The following is a 23,472-nucleotide window of genomic DNA, read 5'->3' as shown; positions in this document are numbered from 1 at the left end:
TGACTCCTGCACCTGCACCTGGCACAGGAAACCTGGGGAAAATAAAAACCAGTTAGTCACATGCTTTGTTAACCTTTCCATGGACCCATGTCTGACACTGAGGACACTCACCATGAGGGGCTGTCACCAGGCACAGGAGAAGACCCAGAAGTCTCGTCTTTTGACCACCCCTCTGCCCTCCTGGGAGACCTCAACCATGTCTTGGGATGGAGCTGTGAGTTCCACAAACTGTGAGCAGATTATGAATCTGAATTCAGAGCATATATTTGCATATAGGGTACACACTTCCTATATGAAGGGGACATTGATCCCACGCTATGACTGCTCCTTTTGTGCTACTGAGAGGAGCCTCCTGTTCTGAATTCCAGCTGGGTTTGAGTCTGTGATAAGTGGGAAGTTAAGTTTAGAGGAGTGGTGGAAGCAGGGCAATGATGACCACACCTTCCTAATCCCAGGAATGGATTCCTCCTGGTCCTTCTCCCTTACTTTACCGCAGTCCAACTTTCTTCCCACCCAGGCTCTGATGCTCATTGTCAGGACCAAATTGAGCACAGCTCCCTCTGTGTCTCCCTGGTCTCTCTCCTAGGGTTCCATCCATGCTGCTTGAGAGCTGGCTTCTCTGTCATTTTTGTTTTCAGGAGAGGTCCACCTGCCTCCTGCTCTAAGACATCCTGGGATCCGAGTCCCACCTTAGTAGAGGAGCACAAAAAATGGAAATAAGCATGTGAGTTCTGTGCTACCTCACAGGGAAATTTGTAATCTCACAGAATGTATGATTTCCTGCACTCACATGACCATGTGTGTCTATTGAGTGTTCATTATCTTTCCAGATTCAGCTTCTCCTCTTGTTCTCTGGAGTTTATTCCTAAATCAAAAAATGTATCACATTGTATTTTTCATTTTTTGGGCAATCATGTACTATGAGCATCATGCATAGGATAACAATGTCTCTAAACATAAAGCTGAACAATTGCTAATCATATTGTTTCTACATTCTTTTTGCTGTTTGGATTTTGAAAGAAAATGTCACTCTACAGTACATGCTATGAGATTGCCTTCCTATTCTTTAGGTGACAAAGGCTGGGCTCAAATGTGTGACAGTCTTCCGTTTTGTCCTTCTGAGGGTCAGTATTACACGGTGGTGACACCATGCCTGCTTCATAACTTACATTTCTTTCTTTTGTTTTGTGAAAATTGGCTTATATTCCAAGTTCATCTTAGCCTTGATCTTGTGATTTTGTTTCCTAAGACTTCCATTTTATGGCAATATGCATACTTCGTAGCAATCTTGTTTTGTGGCTTCATTCATTTAGAAATTTAGTTCCCAACTACAGTCACTTATCTTTATTGGTTCCCTATTTCTCCTCCAATTTTTATATTTTCAGAATTCATCGAAAACCTGACTGTTAGAATATTCTGGCAGAATAGAGAAGCAAAAGTACAAAATGAACAGGTTTATTGAGTTGAGGATGTGGAAAGGAGCACGTGACCCATGGCGGCTGGGCTGTTTCCTTCAACCAGATCCAGAGAGCCAGAGAGTTACATGACATCTGACTGAAGTCGCCCATGAGGCAGATATTGATGATGTGTGAGGAACCAATTAGAATTCTCCTTGTGTGTAACCAGGAAGAGGAGCTGCATTTAGGGCAGAAGAAGAAGCAGGAAGTGATAGGCATTTCTGCTTTTGCCTTCTGCCACATTAGACCACTGCCATAACTGTAAAGAAATCTGTACTAGGGGAAAACTCTTTCACTGATGATAGAGATGTGGCTCTTGAGGGATAGACTGTAACCAGTGCCACCACAGTTACCTATGGCCCCCATTCACTCCAGAGTCTTTCCTGGAGGCTGATGGACCCAGCTCCAGTCATAACCACTGGTTGTGATGGAGAATCCATAGATCTTGCAGGTGAGAGACAGGGTCTGCAAGGGCTTCACCAGGCCAGGTCCTGACTCCTGTGGCTGCACCTGGGACAGGACACCTGGAAACATGAGGAACATTCCTATCAGTTACCTGCTTTCCTAATCTTTCCATGGACCCATGTCTGACATTGAGGATAGTCACCATGCGGCCTGCCACCAGGCACAGGAGAAGACTCAGAAATTTCATATTCTAGGTCACACTTTTGCCTTCTCCAGAGATCTTAGGGGTATCTGAGGAAGGAGCTATGGGCTCCTTCAGCCCAGGAGGGAAGTTTGAGTCTAGATTTGGGAGACAAATTTGCATGAGAGTGGCCCCTTTACTTTAGGATGGTGAGACACAGCCCAGGATGTCTATGGTCCTTATCCTGCAGAGAATAATCTCTTCCCCTGCACTCAAGTGGTGTTCATGTCTGTGTTAGGTGGGAAGCTGCCTTCCTTGGAGTGGAGGAAGCATGGCCATGAGCCCTCCTTCCTGTTCCCACCCCAGCGTCCTCCAGTCCTGCTCCCTTCCTGTTCTAACTCTGCACTCCCACACAGGCTCTGGTGCTGCTTCCACAGGATGAAGCAAGCACAGCCCCCTCCTCCTCTCCCTGATCTCTCCCTTCTGGTGCCATCTGTGCTGCTGTAGATGTTGCTTCACTACCATTAACATGGTCAGGAGAGGTCCTCCTGCCTCCTGCTTTGAGATGTGCTGTGATCCATGTCCCACTGACCAGAGCCTGCAGAGCCTGGAGATGAGGATGTGGGTCCTGTGCCTCCCTGATAGAGAAGCCTCACTGGAGGAAGGAAGGAGGTTGTCTGTACTAAGTGGCCCTTCCTTAACTGACCTAGTGTAGGTGCTGGGCGGCATGTTCTTACTAGGTTCTCCTCCTTTTGTTTCCTGGAGGTGATTCCTAAATTCTAAATGCTTACTTAATTACAGTTCTCCCTTTGTGATCAGTTATTCATTATGAACACTATGCTCCTGAAGACAATGTCCTAAAATTAAACCTTCCCTCTTTCTTTCCAATCTTTTTCAGCCAGATGTGGGCATTTCTTGTTCACTATTGGTGCAGTGGGCATTCAGTGAAATATTTTCCAGTACAGTGTAGCAAGAACTCTCATGATGTTTTGCTACCCAGTTCCATAGCACATGCTGTACAGATTCATTAAGATCTCCACAAACAAATGAAATCTATGAATTCCATTATTAAAATCTCTTTGAAGAATTCTTCTCTGAGTTGACATCCTTATCAACGTGTCTATGAGTCAGGAAAGTGGGGCTGAGGATTCCTGAGTGAATCACGATGGAGAGCAGAGGCCAGCTCCATCACTGGGAGATGCTGAGGATGGGGACTGCATCTTATGATCTCCAATGTGAAGAGAGGCAAAGGCTGGAATCAGGGGTCACTCTGGATGTGACCTCTTCAGCAGGGAGGCACAGTGTTCAGCATCATCACCACTGCCATGAGGACTACTTGTCAACTTTGGAAAAGGAAAAGCCCCATTGGAATCCTCACCTGTGATCCACAAGACCCCCAGGCTATTGTGTCACACCTGTGACTGGGATGTGTCCCTGGCTTCAGTGCACTGTCCACTCAATACATTGACTGGACTGTATCCATGTCTTCTGAAGTTCTTATTTCTCCATGTCATTTCCTGGAGAGAGACTGAAATATAGCATATTGTACTGTGTACAATTATTATTTATTCATTAGTACAGATTTGCAGGATATAATGATTGCATTCCTCATGGTCAGTTAGATAATACAAGGTGCTTTTCTACCTTTTTCCTCCCCCTCCCCAAATCTAGTCATAATCATGTGGCCTGAATGCAGGTAACAGTCGAGTCCACATTAGTAAGGAGAAATAGATTTGCAGGTTTTATATGGACCCTCAGGGTAGGCTCTGGACAAGGGTTTGAGCTGTTCTGAGTCTGAGCAAGAGAGCACTGACCCTGACATCCAGGAGTAGACACATCTGTTACTCTCTGGATGGGCAATGGTTCTGATCTTTGATACCACATCCCTCTACCTCCCTGCTCTGAGTTCATACACCCACGGTTCTGATCTCTGTTCTGAATTACACGACTTTGATGGATTTGTAGGAAGACTGACATGTATTCCACAGAGAGAATAATAAAGGTTCAGTTATGCCTAAGCTCTTGTGGTGGGGATGATGTCACTGGCTTTACTAAGTCCTTGGAAAGTCTCTGAGGATTTGTTCACTAAAGTTAGGAATGTGCATGTTTCCTTTGTGGGTTTTGTTATTGACAAGTGTTGCCTGTAATCTACATCGTGTTACAGTTCTGGTGGGAAGATCCAACAATTAACCAATTCTGACACATGAAGAGGAAGAAGAAAACACCTGGAAGGTGTCAGTGAGGAGAAAGTTGATAACCAGGGACTAATATGGCGATGGATTTCACACTTAGGATGTGAGGATGGTTCACGGATGGATTTTTCCTCTATTATGAGATGATAGTATAAACTAAGAGTGAGAGGTGAACTTTGTGAATCACATCTGAGAAGAAACTAGGCTCTTCATAACTATCAGGTCAAGAATTTGGAGACACAGTGACACAGAGGAGCAGCGGTATAGCTGAATCAAGCACAGCTGAGATACATGGTGAGATGAAAACCCAGAAGTGCCATGTTCTTCCTGGTTTCATTCATTACTTTTCTTTGACATACAAGTTACAACATTAATGCTAAATCTGAACTCTTACTTGAGGTGTGTTTCCAAGGTCTCAATTTGAAAATGATATCTACACAATCATGATTAAACTCTGAACAACAAAGACAAATGAAATGGAAGGGAACTCATAAAATATTTCAGATTTTCAGTGATCTGAAGGAAGCTGTAATTCAGAAGGTCCAATGGAGAGGATCAGACTCCATCTCAGGGAAGGGCATATTCCCAAAGATGTCCCTACCCTGAGGGAAAACAACAGATGCCCTTGAGACATCACATCAAGTACATGAATTTTCAGTCCTTAGACAAGGGACACATTAGTGGGGATGCTGGACTGGTAAAGAGCAGAGCAGGATTTGGAGGTGTGTTAGCCTCTGCGGATGAGTGTGAGGGTGAGGTCCTTGGTCGCATCTGAGAGATGGGGACTGTGTGTGAGAATTTCAGCTCTTCTCTGCCTTCAGGAGCCGTGGATGTGCATGCAAGCGATTTCGTGCTGTTCACTATGTTACTGGTCACAGGAAACTGTAACAATAAGTGTGATATTAGTAACCATAGAGGTATATTTGGTTGTTTTAGAAAAATTTACAAATACATGTGTGACTGTTAAATACAGAAATTATTGAAATAAAATAAAATACATCATGGTAGAATCATGGGAATCCATTTAGGAAAAACCATGCACATTGTGACAATAGAGATTTTCACCTCATTTATTTTCCATTGTTTTCCCAATAGACTGAAAACTGAGAAATGAGTAAAAAAGAGACAACACTTACAGGAGAATGGAGAAGCCGTGAGCAGCAGAGGAAGAAGCAGCATGTGCTATGGAACTGGGTAGCAAAACATCATGAGAGTTCTTGCTACACTGTACTGGTACCTCTGCTTCTCATCTGTCCATACCCTGGGCTACAGCAACATGGGAAGAGCAGGATGACAGAGGTGGGGCCCACAGACACGGGAAGGGTCGGACCCGTGGGTTGAAATCCACAGAGAGGGAGAATTCAGGAACCCAGCAAGAATAAGAGAGCCGGGTTGGTGGTGTGGTTGGATGAGGAAAATAGCAGGAAGCATTGCAGTCACCACACCACATGTGTTGGCAAGGCCCTGTCAGGTGGGGAGAGGCAGCAAGGAAGCTGTGCAGCCTCCCCCTCCTCCCAGCAGTAACACACACATAAGCAATGGGACGGAGTGCAGGCTAAGATGTTACTAACTAAATTAAGGCAGCAACATTTAAATTATTTGATTGACTTTGCAAGCCTGGGTCAGAGAGCCTGAGCAACTAATTAGAGGATGGGATTATCTAATACAGTAACAACAGTGAATTCCCCAGTGTCCTAACACTGTTTTGTTTTGTTTCACTTTAATGTTCTATTTTTCTTGTTTAAAATAAAATTTAAAAAACCAAAAAGTTAAGAGAGAGAGAGAAATGGAGATTAAGATAGAGGATGGTTTTGCTGTATTTTATAAATTTTTTAATTTGTAAGGTGCAAAAAAAGGCACAGGACCAAGTCCTACTCAGCCTTCTTGTCTAGAAAGAGCACATCTAGGTCCACAGACACTGCCCTGAGTCCAGTCAGGCTGCCCCTCTCCCTCCTCCCCTGAGCTCAGGGTTCCTCATGGTGCTGGGGCTGAGCCTGGGGACCAGGTCTCCTGAGGTGGCCAAAGAGGGGAGGGAGCTGTGTGATCTGAGAACCCACAGAGGGAGATGAGAAGGATTTAATTTCCTAATCTGAAGCATTTTTTACTGCGTGAGACAGTTCCTCATCACCCAAACTAAACCAGCAGACCCCCCTTTAGATGGTGAGGATTTGACACTGAAAACAAAATTAACTTCACAAAATGCACAAGTTACTTTGAGATGGGTGCAAGTTTTGTTTACCCGTAAGTACAATTTATACACAGAAAATGAAATAATCAGTGTTTCTTATGTACTCATGCAATTACATTTAACAGAGAATTTTTCCTTGAACTTGGGTACTTCAATGTGGGTTGGTTCAGGACCTAAAACGTTAAAACAGAAGAGAACCCTAGAGTCCCCAGGAAGATCTCCCTCCTCTGCTTTCTTCTCAGCTCCTGCTTCTGGGGCCCGCAAGTGATTCTGTCGTCTTACAGCGACTTCTGCTGGGCATAAGCGCTGCTTCCAGGAGGTTTTTTCTGGGCTCACACAAATGTTCCTTCACTGTGTGTCATGGACACTGTAACAGGGCTGTGTTCTCCTGTTTCAGGCTGCTCATCTACGGATATAGCGTGTTCTTGCCGTTGTCTCTGGAGATGGTGAATCCGCCCTTCACAGAGTCTGCATAGTATGTGCTACCACCAGTACTTATGTATGAGATCCACTCTAGGCCCTTCCCTGGGGCCTTTGGATCCAGCTTATGGCACAGCTTCTGACAGTGAATCCTGAATTCATGCAGGAGAGTTTCAGGGATGCCCCAGGCTGCACCAAGCGACTCCAAGGCTCCACCAGCTGCTTGTCAGCCTGGACACCTGCAAACACAGGAACATTCTTTTGCTCTACAAAATAATGTTTAAAGCCAACCTAAGCTGCAGAATGAAACCCTGTCTCAAAAAGACACAAGAATAGATAAATAAATAAATAAAAATTAAAAGTCAAATGAAAGAAAATACAAGTTATCTAACGTTTCTCTAAAATCCCATTTTCTTTTTAACAGTGCATGCTGAGGAAATGGGTGAGAGAGCCTGAGTTCAAAGTAGTTGTTTTAAATCCACAGAGCCCTCGGTGATAGGTGGTCACTAAACAGCTGAGTATTTCCTGGGCTCTGCTCATTCATAATTAGCTCTGGATTGCAGGGCTATGGGGCCTCTCACTTGGGACACTTCCAGAATCAGCGCGCTAGTATTATTCCTACTTCCAATAAACTCTCTGCTAACATTTTTTCCTTTGGTTGCAACCTCATTCTTCAATGCTGTGAGACCAAGAACCTTGTTCATTCAGTAACATCACTGCAAGTGGAGGAATCACGTGAAAAACTACAGTGATGGTTTGCCCAAAGCTCTTGCTCCCTGCCGAGTGGTGCAGACTCAGCTGCGCAGGGGCCAACCAAGACATCCTAGGTTGGCAGTGTGCGAGCTAGCACTGTGCACTGGGGACCCACCATTGTCCCTGCCCTAGCAAAGGAGGAAATGTTACGAATGACGATGTAGCACCAAGGACCAGGGAGACCTCGGCGTCTGGAGCTGAGCAGGGAGGCTGTGCACTGCCACAGCCGTTTCTGACCACTTCCCTCCAGAACACAGCCGATTTCGTCCCATCCCCGGCTCCCGTCCTACAACGTCACCATTGTGTGGCTTTAGGGTCTCCCGGGAGCCTTTGAATGCAGCGCGCAGCCAGGCGATAGTACACAAAACCCGGTCTAGTCAGCAGGGACTCTCTGCAACACCGATGAAGCCCACAGTACGCCATGACACAGGAAGTGCCCGTCCCCTCGTCCCACCTGATTGGGTAGCTCATCCAGGCGCCCGCTTCATTGCTGATTGGCTCCTGCTCTATTGTCTGACAGCTGAGCTGCCAGAGAAGCAATTCTCTTCTGGACTAGGCTCTCCTGTGTAACTCTCATCTCGCCTGACCATATTAGCATTTAAGGGCTTTACTCCTGGCTTTTCAAAGCCTTCCTGGTTTTCTTAATGGACGCGGCGAATTTTTCCTGCAAATTGGTCATAAACGCGCTCAGGAGATTCCAGAGTCGCTGTCCTATAGAATAATCACTCCCTCATTGCAATAATTTACATTCCCTCCAACAATGCACTACGGGTTAATTTCTTCAACGTACTTTATAACGCTTGCTATTATTCATCTTGTTATTTGTTTAAATATTCTTTGAAATAAACATCTCTAGTCAACTACTGTGTTACACTGTAAAAAATCAATTTCACATGTGTGGATGGGTCTGTTTCTAGTTATGGGAGAGTAGTGAAGGTATTCTACACATGGTATTAGAGTCAGTGGTTCTTCGTTTACTTTGTCAAGATCATTTTCTTAGATGAAGGAGACGTATTTGATATATTGAAACGAAAATTTTAAAAGATGAAGTTCAATGGTGGGTGCACCTTCAGTTCCTGTCAAATATTTCCTGGAGGCTATTTCTGATGTCCTGCTCTCCGTGCCTTGGATAGCACTGGTCTCCTAGCTCCCTTCTTGAGGGACCAGGGCACACATGGGTGTACACTGGTGACTCCATGGGAGATTCTGCAGGAAGGTCTTGTGTTTCATTCTAAGAAAGTAGATTTAAAAAAGCAGATTCTAGAATAAAAACTAAATGAAAAATACATTATTTAAAAAGCTAAGTAAATGAGTCTGAGTTTGATTTATGCAATTATACAGCACAAGGAATGTAAGATGTAAGTTTTCCAAAGTTTTATCCATTATTAATCTCGGGTTATCTCTCTTCTGCCTCTAATCTAAATATCAAAACTGGTGGTGAAAGGAAACATCAATAAGGTCCTTTTCAATGAAAAAAGGTTTGAATTACTGCCTGTGCGTCCTCAAGTTCCAGTCCTGTGATCACAGAAGACTCATTTTTACTTTCAACAATTACACTTGAACCTGTGTACAGATGAGAATATGTCTTACTATTGAGTTAAATTTTTACTTCAGGAGCATGAAAGATAAGCACAAACTCATGAATGCAGACTCTCCCGGGAAATACGTCACGTGCCTCATGTCTCCTCAGGAAATAATTCTGCTCTATCCTGTGCTCCTGTCCTGCACAGGGCTGAACTCCGTGTGTCCTGTGCGCCCCCTGCTGGTCCAGAGCACCACAGCAGGGAGGTTTGTGTCAGGGCTCACATTGATGTCCTCTCACTGTGTCTCTTGCACAGTAGTACACAGCGGTGTCCTCGGGTTTCAGTTTGGTCATTTGAAGATACAGTGTGCTTTTGGAGTCATCCCTGGAGATGGTGAATCTGCCTTTCACGGATGCAGCGTACTCCGTAGTGTGACTCTTAGCCGCGTTTCTGATTAAACCAACCCACTCTAGGCCCTTTCCTGGAGCCTGGCGGATCCAGTACATGTAGTAATTGCTAAAGGTGAATCCCGAGGTCACGCAGGAGAGTCTCAGGGACCCCTCAGATTGCACCAAGCCTCCCCCAGACTCTACCAGCTGCACCTCAGCCTGGACACCTGCAAACACAGAGACATCTTGCTCAGGAAACTGTCACATATGTCTACCATTTATCCCACTCTCTCCCACTAAATATCTCTTGTTCTTCACTGATTACCTTTTAAAACAGCAACAAGGAAAACGCATCTCAGCGCAAGCTCCATTGTGGGCTGTCTGTGCTCAGTCCCGATCCCCGAAAGGAAACACCTAGGAGTCCAGGGCTGGGCTCCTCTGCAGAGCTGCAGAGTGAGGGCTGGGCTGGTTTACATTGGGACGGGGAGGCCCTATTTGCATGGCTTCCTGCTATAGATAGAGCTCTGAGGCCAGGAAGTAGAAAAACTTCAGTAGCAGATTACATGTAAGTCTGCAGGTCAAGTTTGGTGAAAATAATATCATTATGTAAAACAACAATTTCATGTAACTGTTATGACACTCAATTCTAATTCATAGCCTTAGTTCATTTTTACATATTTAAATACATTATACAGGTGTCAGTGTTTGCTCCATTATACAAAGGTTGAATTCTTTACAGAAACACAAGTGAGTGATTCAGTGTGACCAAGTGTTGATACATGGTGTGAGAAGTCCAGGGGAACCAGGTCCTCCCTTGTGATCTGCAGAATAGAGTTGGGCATGTGCAGGGAGATTCACAGAGCCTCTTTCCTGTAGTTAAAATGTGCCCCTATTTCTCTACCTGTAGACTTAATCTGTGCTTCAGGGATGCATCCCCCTGTGCACATCCAGGTCGAGCAGCATTGAGGAAGGCTGTAGGTTGCCTGGGTGGCAGCCTTCATTCAGTTCAGGTGAAGCAGGTATGCACAGACGTATCAAACACCAACTGAAGGATTTAACTAGTTCTCTTAGCATGAGAAAGCAGATGCACCAATGAAAACTGCCCCTGGAGAGATGGTGGCGGTGCTACTAGGGACCAAGATCAGTGTCAGGTCTGAGACAGTGACTTTTCCAGATTTCTCAGAACAAAGGAGCAGTTCCCCTGCTAGGAGATGGACAGAGGGCAACAGTTGGAATGGCATATCCCAGAAGGAAGTGTGATGTGGGTTCACTATCCCATAAGACATTTTCAGATTCCAGCAGAGCATGTCCTGAAGCTACAGCTGTTAGCTAAAGCTATCATGGCCTGAAATGGATCAGTCCATGGTATATAGGGGCCAGTGCCAGAACAATAGAAGAGACGAGGAGTTCTTCATAAAACACAAGCACTTTGGTTGAAAAAAGAAAATGTTATCTATTTTGATCATTGCATGCTGCCTGCTATGAGTTTTAATGGGAAAATTACTTTGGAAGAGAAGCACAAAATTTCTATGGCCCCAGATGGAAATGAGGGTTTTTTTTCGGGCTTTTGCAGCCCAGAATATGGTGGAGGATGTGGAACAAAAAGGCACCTGGTGCACTTGCATCTGCTATGTGGATGATGCATTGGTTAAAGTGAAGCCAATGGTTATTGAATTCCACTTTGAGAAGGGCAGACTGTGGAGCAAAGGAGGAGAGAACACTGCAGAGCCAGGTGGAGTGGTTTGTTCCATGAATGGCGGATAATGGGTGGTAGAATAGAGCAAAATTTCCCTGGCAACATCTCAGGTACGGAGCTCGGATGGACAAGTGCTGTTCTGTGTGGGCCGCATCACCAATCACATCTTCATTGTCCCATGTCTGAGAGATGCTGTTGGTGTTGATGAACCTCAGCTTTAGCGCCATCTGGCTCACAGGAAGATTCCATATGTGGATTCCTGGGGTGAGTTAATTATGCCAGACAAGTCATGTGGTATAAATTGCCAAAAGTAGCTTCTGACATCTTCCAGATTGCAGAGAAGCTTGCGGTGTATGAAGGTTTATCGGAGGATGGATTTTCCCCACTAAAGGATGCAGACAGTCACAGTGGGAAGGACAACCCAAGTGCTTTGTTGCCCTACACCACTGCTGGCTATGCAGTGCCCACAGGTGGCCATGGTTCTCCCCTTCCAGCGATTGCCCACTTGAATGATGCCAGTGATGCACAGATCCAATGTGAAACCTCTCCTCTTATTTCCTATACTGGAGAAGAACTGGAAAGTGATATGGCCGGTAAGGAATTCCATACAGCTTTAATCACTGATGGTGATGGAATCCATGAGCTGATAAAGAATGGCTTACGAGTCATTTACCAGGTTCTGACACAACAGGGCACAGCTTTTTTATTATTAATAGACCAACTGGGAACCTACAGGACGTGTCCCAGCAGACTAAAGGGCAAACAGTCACAAGGTATTATGCTGCTTGATGAACTCTTGTATCTACTGCAGACTCCCAAGGTCCAGATGACTTAGCTTCTGACAGCATTTTCATGGTTCTCAGCTCACTGAAAGTTTGATTTATGTTTTTTTATTGTAAGATTAATTTCCAAGTCAAGGAAAACATTGGCCATCAAGGAAATTTCTTATAGCTTCCATCAAGGATAGTGAGGACGTTGAACAACACTTTCCTTGGAAGTGGAAGCTTTTGTTTTGAAATTGTACATAGTAACAATATATTATTGTACTAGTTAGAAGGTACTTATGGTAAAAACAGTTCGTTTTATTTTATCAAGCATTAAACTTTCTTCTTTTTTTTTTTTTTTTTGGCTTTTTCGTTTTTACCAGCACCAGGGGTCGAACTCGAGACTGCCTGCTTTCGAGGCAGGCACTTATGCCGCTGAGCTACATTCCCAGCCCCGCATTAAACTGTCTTAAGAAAATAATTGGACAACAAAATAAACACCTTAAAAAAACTAAGGAGACTCTGCGGTCAAGTGAGTTGTAATCAATAGTCTTTAAAAAAATTACTGTGCAACAGACTGTGATATAGAAGTTGGAAAAGAAAAAAGAAAGAAACCTCATTCCATGTAAGCATGACACTGCCTCACCAGGGATATAGGAGATTTTTGGAAGCTCTGTGCCTGAGACCACTGAAGGGCATGCAAATCAAACGAAGGGAAAAAACCTGTCAACTTTTTCTCCTTAATTGCTGGAAAGGTGTTTCCTTACATCAATATGTTCTGCATGCCCCCTGCTGTTCCTTGATTTCCCTGCAGGGAGGTTTATGTCAGGGCTCATGCTTGCATCAAAGCACCCTGTCTCTTGCACAGTATTAGGTGACTGTGTCTTCCCTGGTGACAGAGTTTAGCACCCTGTTATCCCAAGCCACTGGGCCTACAGAACCAATGGCCTTCCTCTGCCTGTTGAGAACTCCGCAGTTCCAGATAAGCTGGGCTTCAGGGACACTGTGGGCCCACATGCTTGTTGGAAGCTCCATAGCTCTCCAAGCGCAGCTGGGATGCGGAGGTGGATGTAGAGGCCTCAAACCCACCTCTCCACTTCACTGCACCCGGAAGCCTGGAGGGACCTGAACAGTCTGGGCTTTGGGCAGAGTGTGCTGAGCACTCACCACAGGCTGTGGGGCCTCTGGAACCTGCAATGCTCCACTGCCCAGTGAGACATCCACAGTCCTCCAGACACACGGGGAGGCGGATGCAGGTGCCCCAGATCTGCCCAGCCCCTCTTCTGCACACTGATGGCGAGCTGCGGGAGTCCCAAACAGGCTGGGCTGTAGGGATAGCGTGTGCCTGCCTACTTGTTGGAAGCTCCACAGTTCTCCAAGTGCAGCCAGGATGGGGAGGCAGATGTAGAGTCCTCCCAGGCCTGGCTTTCCTGAAAACAGACCCAGAGGACCAGCGCCAGCACTGCAAGTCCTCAGCGCAATCTAGGTGCGGACCTTAAAGCTTGGCTCCTTCTTTTAAATCCCATTCTGTGCCCTCATATCTAACTCCCCTCCTCTAATTTCCACATTCCATTTTTCACTCCTGTGGATATTAATCTTATTTAGCTCATGTTACGGCATATAATGTTTACAGTAATTGAAGTTATTGGGCTCCTCTATACAACAAAATTTTACTTATTTCCTTTATCCCTCCACTTCACCACTTGCCTTTGTTTCTTTGGACTCCTTCCCTTCTGCATGAAGGCCATCTCCTTGCCCTCCTCTACTCAGCCTTCAATATTTTGTTTCTTTGCCCAGTATTTTAGATGTCCTCTGGGGTAGACTCTGAGCTATGTGTCCCCTACTCCTCCTGCTGGTCCCAAGCGCCCCTGCCTGGAGGTTTTTTTTTATCTGGGCTCACACTGATGTCCCCTCACTGTTCACAGTAATATGCAGCCGTTTGCAGGGCTCAGGCTGCTCATCTACAGGTACCCCGCGTTCTTGCCATTGTCCCTGGAGATGGTAAATTGGTCCTTCACCTAGAATGTGCTACCACTCCTCCTGATGTGTGAGATCAACTCCAGCCCCTTCCCTGAAGCCTGGTGAATCCAGTGCATCCAGTAATCACTGAAGGTAAATCCTGAGGCCACACAGGAGAGTCTCAGGGACCCCCCAGTCTGTGCCAAGCCTCCCCTGGACTCCACTAGCTGCACTTTTGCCTGGACACCTGGAAATAGAGAATCCTACTCAGGATACTGTGACAGCTGTCCACTGTTTATCCCATTCATGTCCACTCAAACCCTTAGTGTGTCTTGTTTTTCTCGAATTAGCTTTTAAAAGAGCAAGAAGGAAAACCCAGCTCGTTGTGAATGCAATGGCAAGCCTTCGGTGCTCAGTGCTGATCACGGAGTGGGAACAGCTGGGCACCAGGGTTGGGTTCCTCTGCAGAGCTGCAGGGTGAGTGCTGGGCTGGTTTTCACCAACCCAGGGAGGCCCTATTTGCATGGCCTCCTGCCATCTAGACAGCTCTGAGGTTGGATAACTCAGAGAGAGCATCACACACTGCAGGCATTAGTCTACTGAGGTAATTTGGTAACAAAGACTGCAGTGAAAATAATTATGAATGCAGCTATGTGATAGATTCTTGTTCTGTGTGTATCAATGGAGCTCCCTTCACTTTTGCCCATGTACACAGATCATGGATTTTTCTTGATGTCGCATATTTTGTAATCATGCAAAACAATGACAGTATCACAAACCATTGCATTATCTACATTAGATCTCATAAATTTGTACCCATTGTCTGGCTCTGTTGTCTTCTCGGCTGTGGAGAGCTTCCTGATCTGGGTCGTGGACAGAGAGGGACACAGCTGCTGAAGTTCATGTCCCCTCTTCCTGTGGTGAGAACTTGTGTGAGTTTGCTGCATTCCACTGCCTGCCGAGGGGAAAACGAGTGGTGGTTGTGTTGGTGCCTGTTAGCAGCTCTCTCATTGTTGACTGCTGTTATCACTCTCACTCTTCTTGTGCTCTCACCTGTTGTTTATCTGTAAAAGCTTCACCAGACATAAGGCATGAGCTGCCCACACATAATGTGTGTCCCTGAGAAGCATTTCCACACATGGACACTTGCACAGCCACACACATCCGAAGCAGGGAGCTCAGGTGTCATCTGAGGTTGCTCTGCAGTCCTTCCCTCTCTGTTTCGCTCCCGCATCCTGTCACCAGGCAGCTGGTGACCATCCTCATGGTCTGTTTCATGTTAACTTTCCTTCCTATGAACCCTGCTACATTGTTGCTAGGGATGGAAACTAATTCAGACATATTAAATCAGTATGGATATTCTTCAAAAATTGAAGTTAGAAACTCCATCGGATCCGGCTATTCCCATTCTACACATCTTCCTCAAAGAACTATAAGCAAAAGCATCACAGTACAGCATTATACACATAGCAATCTGTATACAGCATGATTCATGATTCATGATAGCTAAATCTTGGAATCATCCTGTATATCATAAACATATGAATGTATAAAGAAAATATAGTATTTGTACATCGCACAGCTATAAAGAAGAATAAATTCTAGACAAATGACCATATCTTACTGAGAGACTTCCGAGGTAAGGACAGACACATGAATTTGGAGTATCCATGGTAAGTATTATACAGAGAAATCCTGGATCCTGACAAGAAACCTCCTTTTACCTTCTTCTAAATCTTCTCTTGAGGTAGACCCTGTGCTCTCTCTGTGACTCGAATGCTGATTGCTAATCCTGGGTGCCCTGTAGGAAGCTTTGTTTCTGGGCTCAAACTGACGTCCCTCACTGTTGTCTTGCATGGTGACATATGGCTGTGTCCCTGGATATCAGGCTGTTCATTCGCAGATACAATGTGTTCTTTGTGTTACTCTTGAGATGGTAAATCAGCTCTTCACACATTTGAGGTACTATGTGCTACCATCACTTGACACCCACTGTAGCCCCAGGAGCTACTTGACTGAGACGATCCAGCAATCACTGAAGCTGAATCCAGGGGCTGCACAGGAGAGTCTAAGGGACACTGAAATCTGCACCAAGCCTTCCGTGAACCCCAACACCTGCTCCTTACACTGGACCCCTGCAAATACAGAGACATCCTGATCAGGAAACTTTCACAGAGGTCCACTGTTTATCCCATTCATGTTCACTCACACACTCAATATCACTTTTTTCCTTCCATGAATTACCTTTTAAAATGGCAAGAAGGAAAAGCCAACTCATTGTAAACTCTATGGCACCATCTCTTTTCAGTCCTGGTTCTGAAGCAGATACACCTGGCATTCAAGGGCTGGGTTCTTCTGAAGATCTGCAGGCTGCAGACTGGGCTGGGGCCCCTGCTATAGAGACTCCTGTATTGTGGAAGCCTCAGATACGGAAGGTACAGTGCACAAGAGAATGATCTGAGAGATATTTTGCAATATTCCTTATACTAATGGGGATATGATTTTTCATTACGTATTTGTGTTCTGAAAAAATTATTAGTTTTCTCTCCATTATATATGTATGATATTAAAAGTTTTGGTCACTTTCTGTGTTTTGCAGATGTGATACATTACCAGAAACACAACAGATCTATGAGATGTGAGCTCATGTGTGATATGATCTTATGGATTTGGGTCTAGAATATTCCCGTGGTGATGAACTGGCCCTGAAAACTTACAAGACAGAGAAGTCATGCTCAGTGATGTTGTCAAACTCCTTCCTCAATGAGAGAACATGACACGATTTTTCTGCCCTTCAACTTCTCATAATAATTAGACTACCATGATTCTATCATACGTATGTTATGGAGTGTGCTGTATCTTGAATTATGATCTATCTCCAGCTTTATTATCCCAGATTAGTTATATATGGAATACATATTAATTTTAATCATGAATTAATGATATACATTTTAACACCATGTAATTTGTTTAATATTATTATATTCATTTTCGTGATCAAGGGATGTAATGCATCCCCTGCATGCAACAGTGAGGGAGTGAACAGGCAGGATCCAGTGAGGAGGTGGTCCCCATAAGTTCTTTTATACTTTTCTACAAAGACATCTTTCCTATGTCTTTTTATATGGTACATTTTTCTAAACTGAAATGTTTAGCCCTCCATGAGACAATATTTCCCCACAGAAATTAGCAGATGAATTGATGGTGATGATCATCATGACTGGAGTTACTTAAGCATTTAATTTCTTAAAATCATAGTTCCTTGCAATATAAAAAGTAATAATTTCCCTGCTACCTATTTTCAGATAAAATTCATAAATACATATGTAATGTATTTGGTGTGTGTGTGTGTGTGACCGGAGCCGTGGGAGACAGGAGACCAAACTCGAGCAGGATCAGCTCTCAAACTTTATTACGTACAGCGAACCGGACCTGACAAGGTCCGCCACCCTCAGTGTTGCTTCCTCTTCCGCCGTTGGGGGCAGGAACAACCTCTTATAAGGGGAAGCAGTATCCAATCACAGAGAAGCGCGCCTAACAAGCTGATAGGCTAGCGTCACGGGTAACTGGGCAGATATGACAATTTGGCGGGCTTGTTCAGGCCGGGAAGAACCCGGAAGCAGGAAATGGGCGCCATTCATAGGCGGCTTCCCACATCTCCCCCTTTTTTATTTATTAAAATAGGATGGTCTGTGGGTCCCCCCAAGGTGTCTATGACCTTGTTGCTGTTAGACACCTAGGAGTGGGCCTACCTTGTAGGCCGAGGCATGAGAGAATGTAGAGGTCTATACCCTGCTGTGCATCACCCTGTTTTGTGCATATCCTTGCGCCAGGACCATGCTCAAGGTGAGTGGTTCATTTTTTCGCAGGGCCAGGCTTTTGTGAACTGAACCTGGATGCATATACACATTCATTCCTGCCTTCCCCCCAACCTTTGGGGCGGATGGTACTGCAGTACCCTTGGTCTCGCATATCAATGCCAATAATTTGACTCCAGAAGGGACCCCTGGCCTTATAGGCCATGTATATCTGAGTGGAGCCTGTCTTAGGTTGACCGGGAGGGCTTTTCCCATCTTACCCGTCATTGGCTTGCCCACTCAGCTCTTAGAGCTGATGTTCTGCAATGTGAAGGAGATATGCGGCGGCCTGCTGGCCTGATTGGCCACCTGCTGCCATTTGCATGGCTGCCATAGCTGTGATCTTAACCTGCTGCTGAGTTTGTATGAGGCGATCTAACAAGCATTTAATAACCACAAGCCCCACTAGGAAGGCCACGGCAATCAGGATCCAAGTAGTCAGGTTGGGCCAGGAGAACCAGGAGGTGACGCGTTCCCACAAACTGGCTATAACACTGCCTAAAGTTGATAAATCGAACCTGACTGGACCTAGTTGGATACCGTCCATATTGTCAAGTTCCTGACCGACTATGAGGGACAAATTGTGAAACTTAGGTAGGTAGGTGTCTTGCAGCCAAGCTGTCGTATTTTTAACAGTGTTGGTCAAATTTGTGCGAACAGGGGTGATTAATAGGAACCCACAGAATAGAAAAAGCTCCAAACCAGACATTTTAGTTTGTAGATGGTCTCGGGTGCTGAGCATCGGTCCCAGAAGGGTCGAGTTGACTTGTGTCCGCGGGCTTATCCTCCTGTGCTTTATCAGGAACTGGTGGGGAGTTTACTGCTCGCGTCAATCTTTCCGGGACCCACAGCGGTTCACAGCCTGGTTCCTGTGGGAAGACACAAACCGCACCTCGGGTCCAGCTAATCACTGGATCCGGGCCCATCCATTGTCCTGTAAGGACATCTTTCCATCTCACCAGCCCTTTGTCGGCCGGGGACGGGTTATTGTGCTCCATGGCAGGGGAATGATTATTGTGATTAAGATTTAAAAAATTTATGATAAAGAGTGCCAATGATATTCTTCCTTTGGGCGTTAGGCCATGGCCTATTCCCTCCTTTTGTTTTTGTAAGACATCCTTGAGTGTCCGATGGGATCGCTCAATGATGCCTTGTCCTTGGGGGTTGTAAGGAATGCCATGTTTAAGAGTGACTTCCATTTGTTGACAAAATGTCATAAAAATTTTGCTGGTATAGGCAGGACCATTGTCTGTTTTTAGTATATTGGGCTTTCCCCAAGCAGCCCAGGCTGCCAGGCAATGATTAATAGCGTGGGTGGCCCTTTCTCCGGGTTCTGCCGAGGCAAACATAACCTGGGAGGCGGTATCTACCGAAACATGAACATATTTAAGTTTTCCGAATTCTGGGATGTGTGTAACATCCATTTGCCAAATATGATTTGGGCGAAGTCCTCTTGGGTTAATGCCAATAGATTGTTGGGGTGAAGAGATCACACAAGCTGGGCAATACCGTACAATCTCTCGTGCTTGTGCTCTCGTGATGTTGAAGCGCGCCATGAGGGTGCGGGCATTAACATGGAACTGAGAGTGGAATTTTTGGGCTGCTTCCAGAGGGTTGGGAAAGGTGAAGACCCATATCGGGCGCGTGGCCGAGTCTGCCAAGGCATTGCCCTCCGCCAAGGGCCCAGGTAAATTAGTATGGGCTCTGATATGTGAGATGAACACTTTTGAGGTTCTATTCCATAGCTGATGTTGAATACCTAGGAATATGGAGGCTACCGTTGAAGAGGGTTTAATGGGACCCGCCGTCTCCAGAACTTGGAGAGCATTTACCACATACTTGGAGTCTGACAGGAGGTTAACGTCGCCTGGGAAGCGACGTAAGACTTCCTGTATTATCTGGAGCTCGACCACCTGGGGTTGGTCTGGAGTGAATTGGATAGTTTTTGGCTCTTGACCCATAACCACATATGCGCCTATGCCTGATTTGGAGCCATCTGTGAAGATTATTGGAGCTCCAGTTATGGGGTATGCGGATGTAACCTTGGGAAAAATCACAGGGTGTACTGTAATAAACTGAAGTAGTGGGTCTTTTGGGAATTGATTATCTATGGTCCCTTGAAATGTACACCGGAGAATCGCCCAGGAATCTAGACATGTTGTTAAGGTCTCAATTTGTTCTCTTGTGTATGGTACATGTAGGGAGGAAGGAGGCACCCCAAAGTGTTGTATGGCTCGTGAGATGCCCTCTAGAGAAAGGGAAGTGACCGCGTCTGGATAATGGTCAATAGCCTTAGCAGGAGACATTTTTGGGTGGACCCAAAGCAAGGGTCCTTGCTGCCAAATGACAGCCGTAGGTTGTCTAGCTGTTTTGAGAACGCACAAGGCGAAGGTCTTTTCTGGATTAATACGCCTTAATGCGGCCGTGGTCAGGGCCCGCTCTACTGCTTGTAGTGCCACTTCTGCCTCCGGCGTAAGTTCTCGGGATGAATTTAAGTCAGGGTCTCCCTTAAGTAAGTCAAACAGGGGTTTTAATTTGCTGTTAGGTAAGGCCAAGTATGGCCTGATCCAATTGATATCCCCAACTAATTTTTGCATGTCATGTAAACTTAGGATCGTATCACGCCGGATAACCAATTTTAATGGTGATACCTGAGAGGAAGTAATTTTTGTCCCTAAATATTGGGCTATCTCTGACCGCTGGATCTTGTCTGGGGCAATGTGCAGATTAGCGGCTCTAAGAGTAGAGACCAGCTGTCTAAGCATTTGCTCTAAGCTCGGGAGGTCCTTTCCTGATATTAGGATGTCGTCCATATAATGGAGGCATCTATTTTTTGGGAATTTATGTCTTATGGGCTCTATGACAGCGTCGACAAACAATTGGCACATAGTGGGACTGTTGGTCATCCCTTGGGGTAACATTATCCACTCATATCTAAGGTCTGGCTTTTCCTGATTGATAGTGGGCAAGGTAAAAGCGAAGCGAGGTGAATCATCTGGGTGAAGAGGGATGGAGAAAAAGCAATCTTTAAGATCGATGACATAGACCGGCCAATTTTGTGGGAGCACTGATAGTGCAGGCATGCCTCTCTGAACTGCATCCAGGGGTTGCATCTGAGCATTGACTGCCCTCAGGTCATGGACGAGCTGCCATTTTCCTGAGCGCTTTTTAATGACAAAAATAGGGGTATTCCAGGGGGAGGTTGATGGTCTGATATGTCCCGCCTGGAGTTGGTCCTGAATTAGCTCCAGAGCGGCTTCTGCCTTCTCCTTTGGTAGGGGCCACTGTTGAACCCACACAGGGGTGTCAGTTTTCCAAGTAATTTTTATGGGTTCAGGTGTGAGAAGGCTTTCAGTGACCCCTAGGAAAAACCCAGTCCTTTTTTGTCTTGTTTGGGGCTGCCTTGAATAGGCGAGGTTCGGCCTTGTAGGTGAACACCTAGGCCCTTTCCAGGGATATACCCTTGTTTTAGCAACATGGAGTGAGCTTTTTGGGAGTAGATGTTAGTTAAGGTGATGCCCATGTCTGTCAAAATATCTCTTCCCCATAGAGATACGGGAAGCTGGAGTACGAAGGGACGGAAGTGACCAGAATGACCTTCCTTGTCGCGCCATGTCAGGAGCGAAGCACTCACCTTAGGGGCGTGGACAAACCTAAGCCCCTGTAGGCTCTGGGATGCCACATCTGTGGGCCAAGAGCTAGGCCAATCTTTTTGTGAAATGATTGAGTGATCTGCTCCTGTGTCAAGCAAGCCTTTAATGGGTCTGCCATTGATGTCAATGGTTAGCATAGGACGTTCTTGCAACGTCAAATGTAAGCCTTCAAAGGTATCCCCGGAAGAGCCGAAGCCCTGAGCGCCTCGGGTTAGGTTTCTCGCGGGGAAGTTTTTATGAAGGCTTGGTAGAACCAACAGCTGGGCTATTTTATCTCCTTTATTAATGATAATCGTGCCTTGTAGGGCTTGAACCATAATTTTGATGGTGCCAGTGAAATCTGAGTCAATTACACCTGGGATGATTGTAAGGCCCCTGAGTGCCACCGAGGACCTCCCCAATAGAAGTCCGACCGTGTCTGGGGAAGGGGATTTGGCAGGGAGGTTTCAACTAATTGTACTCCCATCTCGGGTGTTAATAGGAGGTCGGAGGTGGCACTGAGGTCCAGCCCTGCTGAGCCTGGGGTTGCCCGCCTAAAGGGACCTGGGGTGTTTGTGGTTGCTGGGGCTGGAACTGAAGGAAGGTTTGGGCCAGAGGGGGCCCCGCCTGCAGGAGGGGCCCCCTTCGGCCGTTTTTTGGCTGATTGTCTGGACGTCCTGAAAGCCTATTGCCATCTTTATCGAATATCGACCGGCACTCGGCTGCTGAATGATTACCTTTTTGGCATCTTGGGCATAATCCAGGGCCAGGGGCTCCTCCCTGCCCGATCTGTTTGTTGGGGCAATTACGCTTAATGTGTCCTAGTTGGCCACAGCCAAAGCAAGAAGTGTTGTTTCTATTTTTATTTCTATTGCCCCCTACCGAGGCTTGCCTCCGTTGGCAGCGCCTTGAAGGGCAGCGACCATGGCGGCAACGAGCCCGTGATTAGTTACCGGGCCGCCCAGTTCACGGCACAGGCGTGTCCACTCTTCTAAAGACCTATTTTTGTTGGACCTTAGGACATCACGACACTCTTTAGTGCACTGTTCGAAAATCAGTTGTTTTATGAGAGGGTGAGCCGCCTCAGCGTCTGGAAAAATTCTGTTAGCGGCCTCAAGCATGTGGGCCACGAAATTGGAGAAGGGCTCCCCCTGCTGTTGTAAAATTTTTGTGAGGTGGCCCGTATGCTCTCCCTTTCCAGCCAGCCGTCTCCAGGCCTGAAGGCCACAGCGACTGATTTGTTCATAAACCTGGCGAGGGTACTGGGTCTGATCTTCCTCGAAAGCTCCTCGCCCTAATAACATGTCTCTGTTCCAATCTCTTTGGCCATGTTCCCGGTTAGCCGCCGCCTGCTCTACGCAGAATTCCTCATTCCAAGACTTCCAATCTAAATACTGTCCGGGGGAAAGGCAGGCACGCGCCAGCTGGGTCCAATCTCCCGGAGTTAAATACAGGCCAGCCAATGCCTCTAAAAGCGCCATGGTAAATGGTGCATTGGGCCCATAAGCTGAAACTGCATCCTTGATAGCTTTAAGTTGTTTAATTTCTAAGGGCTCATAATATCCTCCTCCTCTCCTGCCTCCTACTTGTACCGGGAATGCATGGAGACCGGGACACTCAAAGGGAAGCCGCGACCATACCCTCTGGTGGAAGGAACGTCCTCCTCCTCCCCCAGAAGGGGGCGCAGGAGGTAACCCAGGAAATAGCTCTCCCTCTAACCAGGGCAGTGCCATGGATTGTGGGCGCCCTCCGGCGGCCACGGGTGGAGGTGGCAGCCCAGGGAGCAACTCCTCTTCCGGCCACGGCGGTGCAGTAGGGCCTGGTGTCCTAAAGGGGGCGACCATGGGTCGCGAGCTTGCCAAGGAGCGGAAGGGCCTAAGTTCCTCCCGTGAAGCAGAGTAGCTCGGGCAGGGTGGTGTTTGGTTCCCCTTTTTATCTTCCCGAGCCCTAAGTTCCTTTTTTAACGGTGTAGGAGGGTCATGCTTAGCAAAGACGACCTCCTCTTCTGAGCCCTCCGAATCCGAATCAGAATCGGAACCCTTGTGTTTCTCTGGAG

General features: G+C 46.2%; 1 long non-coding RNA gene, 1 pseudogene and 1 gene segment (V, D, J or C); 1 reads left to right on the top strand and 2 right to left on the bottom strand.

Annotated features, from left to right (window-relative positions):
* Positions 1 to 6,454: 6,454 nt before the first annotated feature.
* On the bottom strand, positions 6,455 to 8,036 carry LOC106027018 (uncharacterized). The gene is made up of 2 exons (XR_001200601.3): positions 7,895 to 8,036; positions 6,455 to 7,082 (listed from the first exon to the last, which is right to left on the bottom strand). It is a non-coding gene; the product is annotated as an uncharacterized LOC106027018 (long non-coding RNA).
* Positions 8,037 to 9,376: 1,340 nt separating this feature from the next.
* Positions 9,377 to 9,983, bottom strand: LOC134477259 (immunoglobulin heavy variable 3-72-like). The segment is given in 2 exon segments: positions 9,377 to 9,735; positions 9,834 to 9,983. Coding segments are annotated over 2 exon segments (390 nt in total).
* Positions 9,984 to 10,435: 452 nt separating this feature from the next.
* Positions 10,436 to 22,411, top strand: LOC100728317 (UDP-N-acetylhexosamine pyrophosphorylase-like; annotated as a pseudogene).
* Positions 22,412 to 23,472: the final 1,061 nt, after the last annotated feature.

The sequence above is a fragment of the Cavia porcellus genome, unplaced genomic scaffold (assembly GCF_034190915.1).
Source record: "Cavia porcellus strain 051 isolate PalLab524CR breed Dunkin Hartley unplaced genomic scaffold, mCavPor4.1 scaffold_8, whole genome shotgun sequence".
In the NCBI taxonomy this organism is placed as follows: domain Eukaryota; kingdom Metazoa; phylum Chordata; class Mammalia; order Rodentia; family Caviidae; genus Cavia; species Cavia porcellus.
Note: the sequence above shows the minus strand (reverse complement) of the source record. Positions and strands in the feature narration are given on the sequence as shown.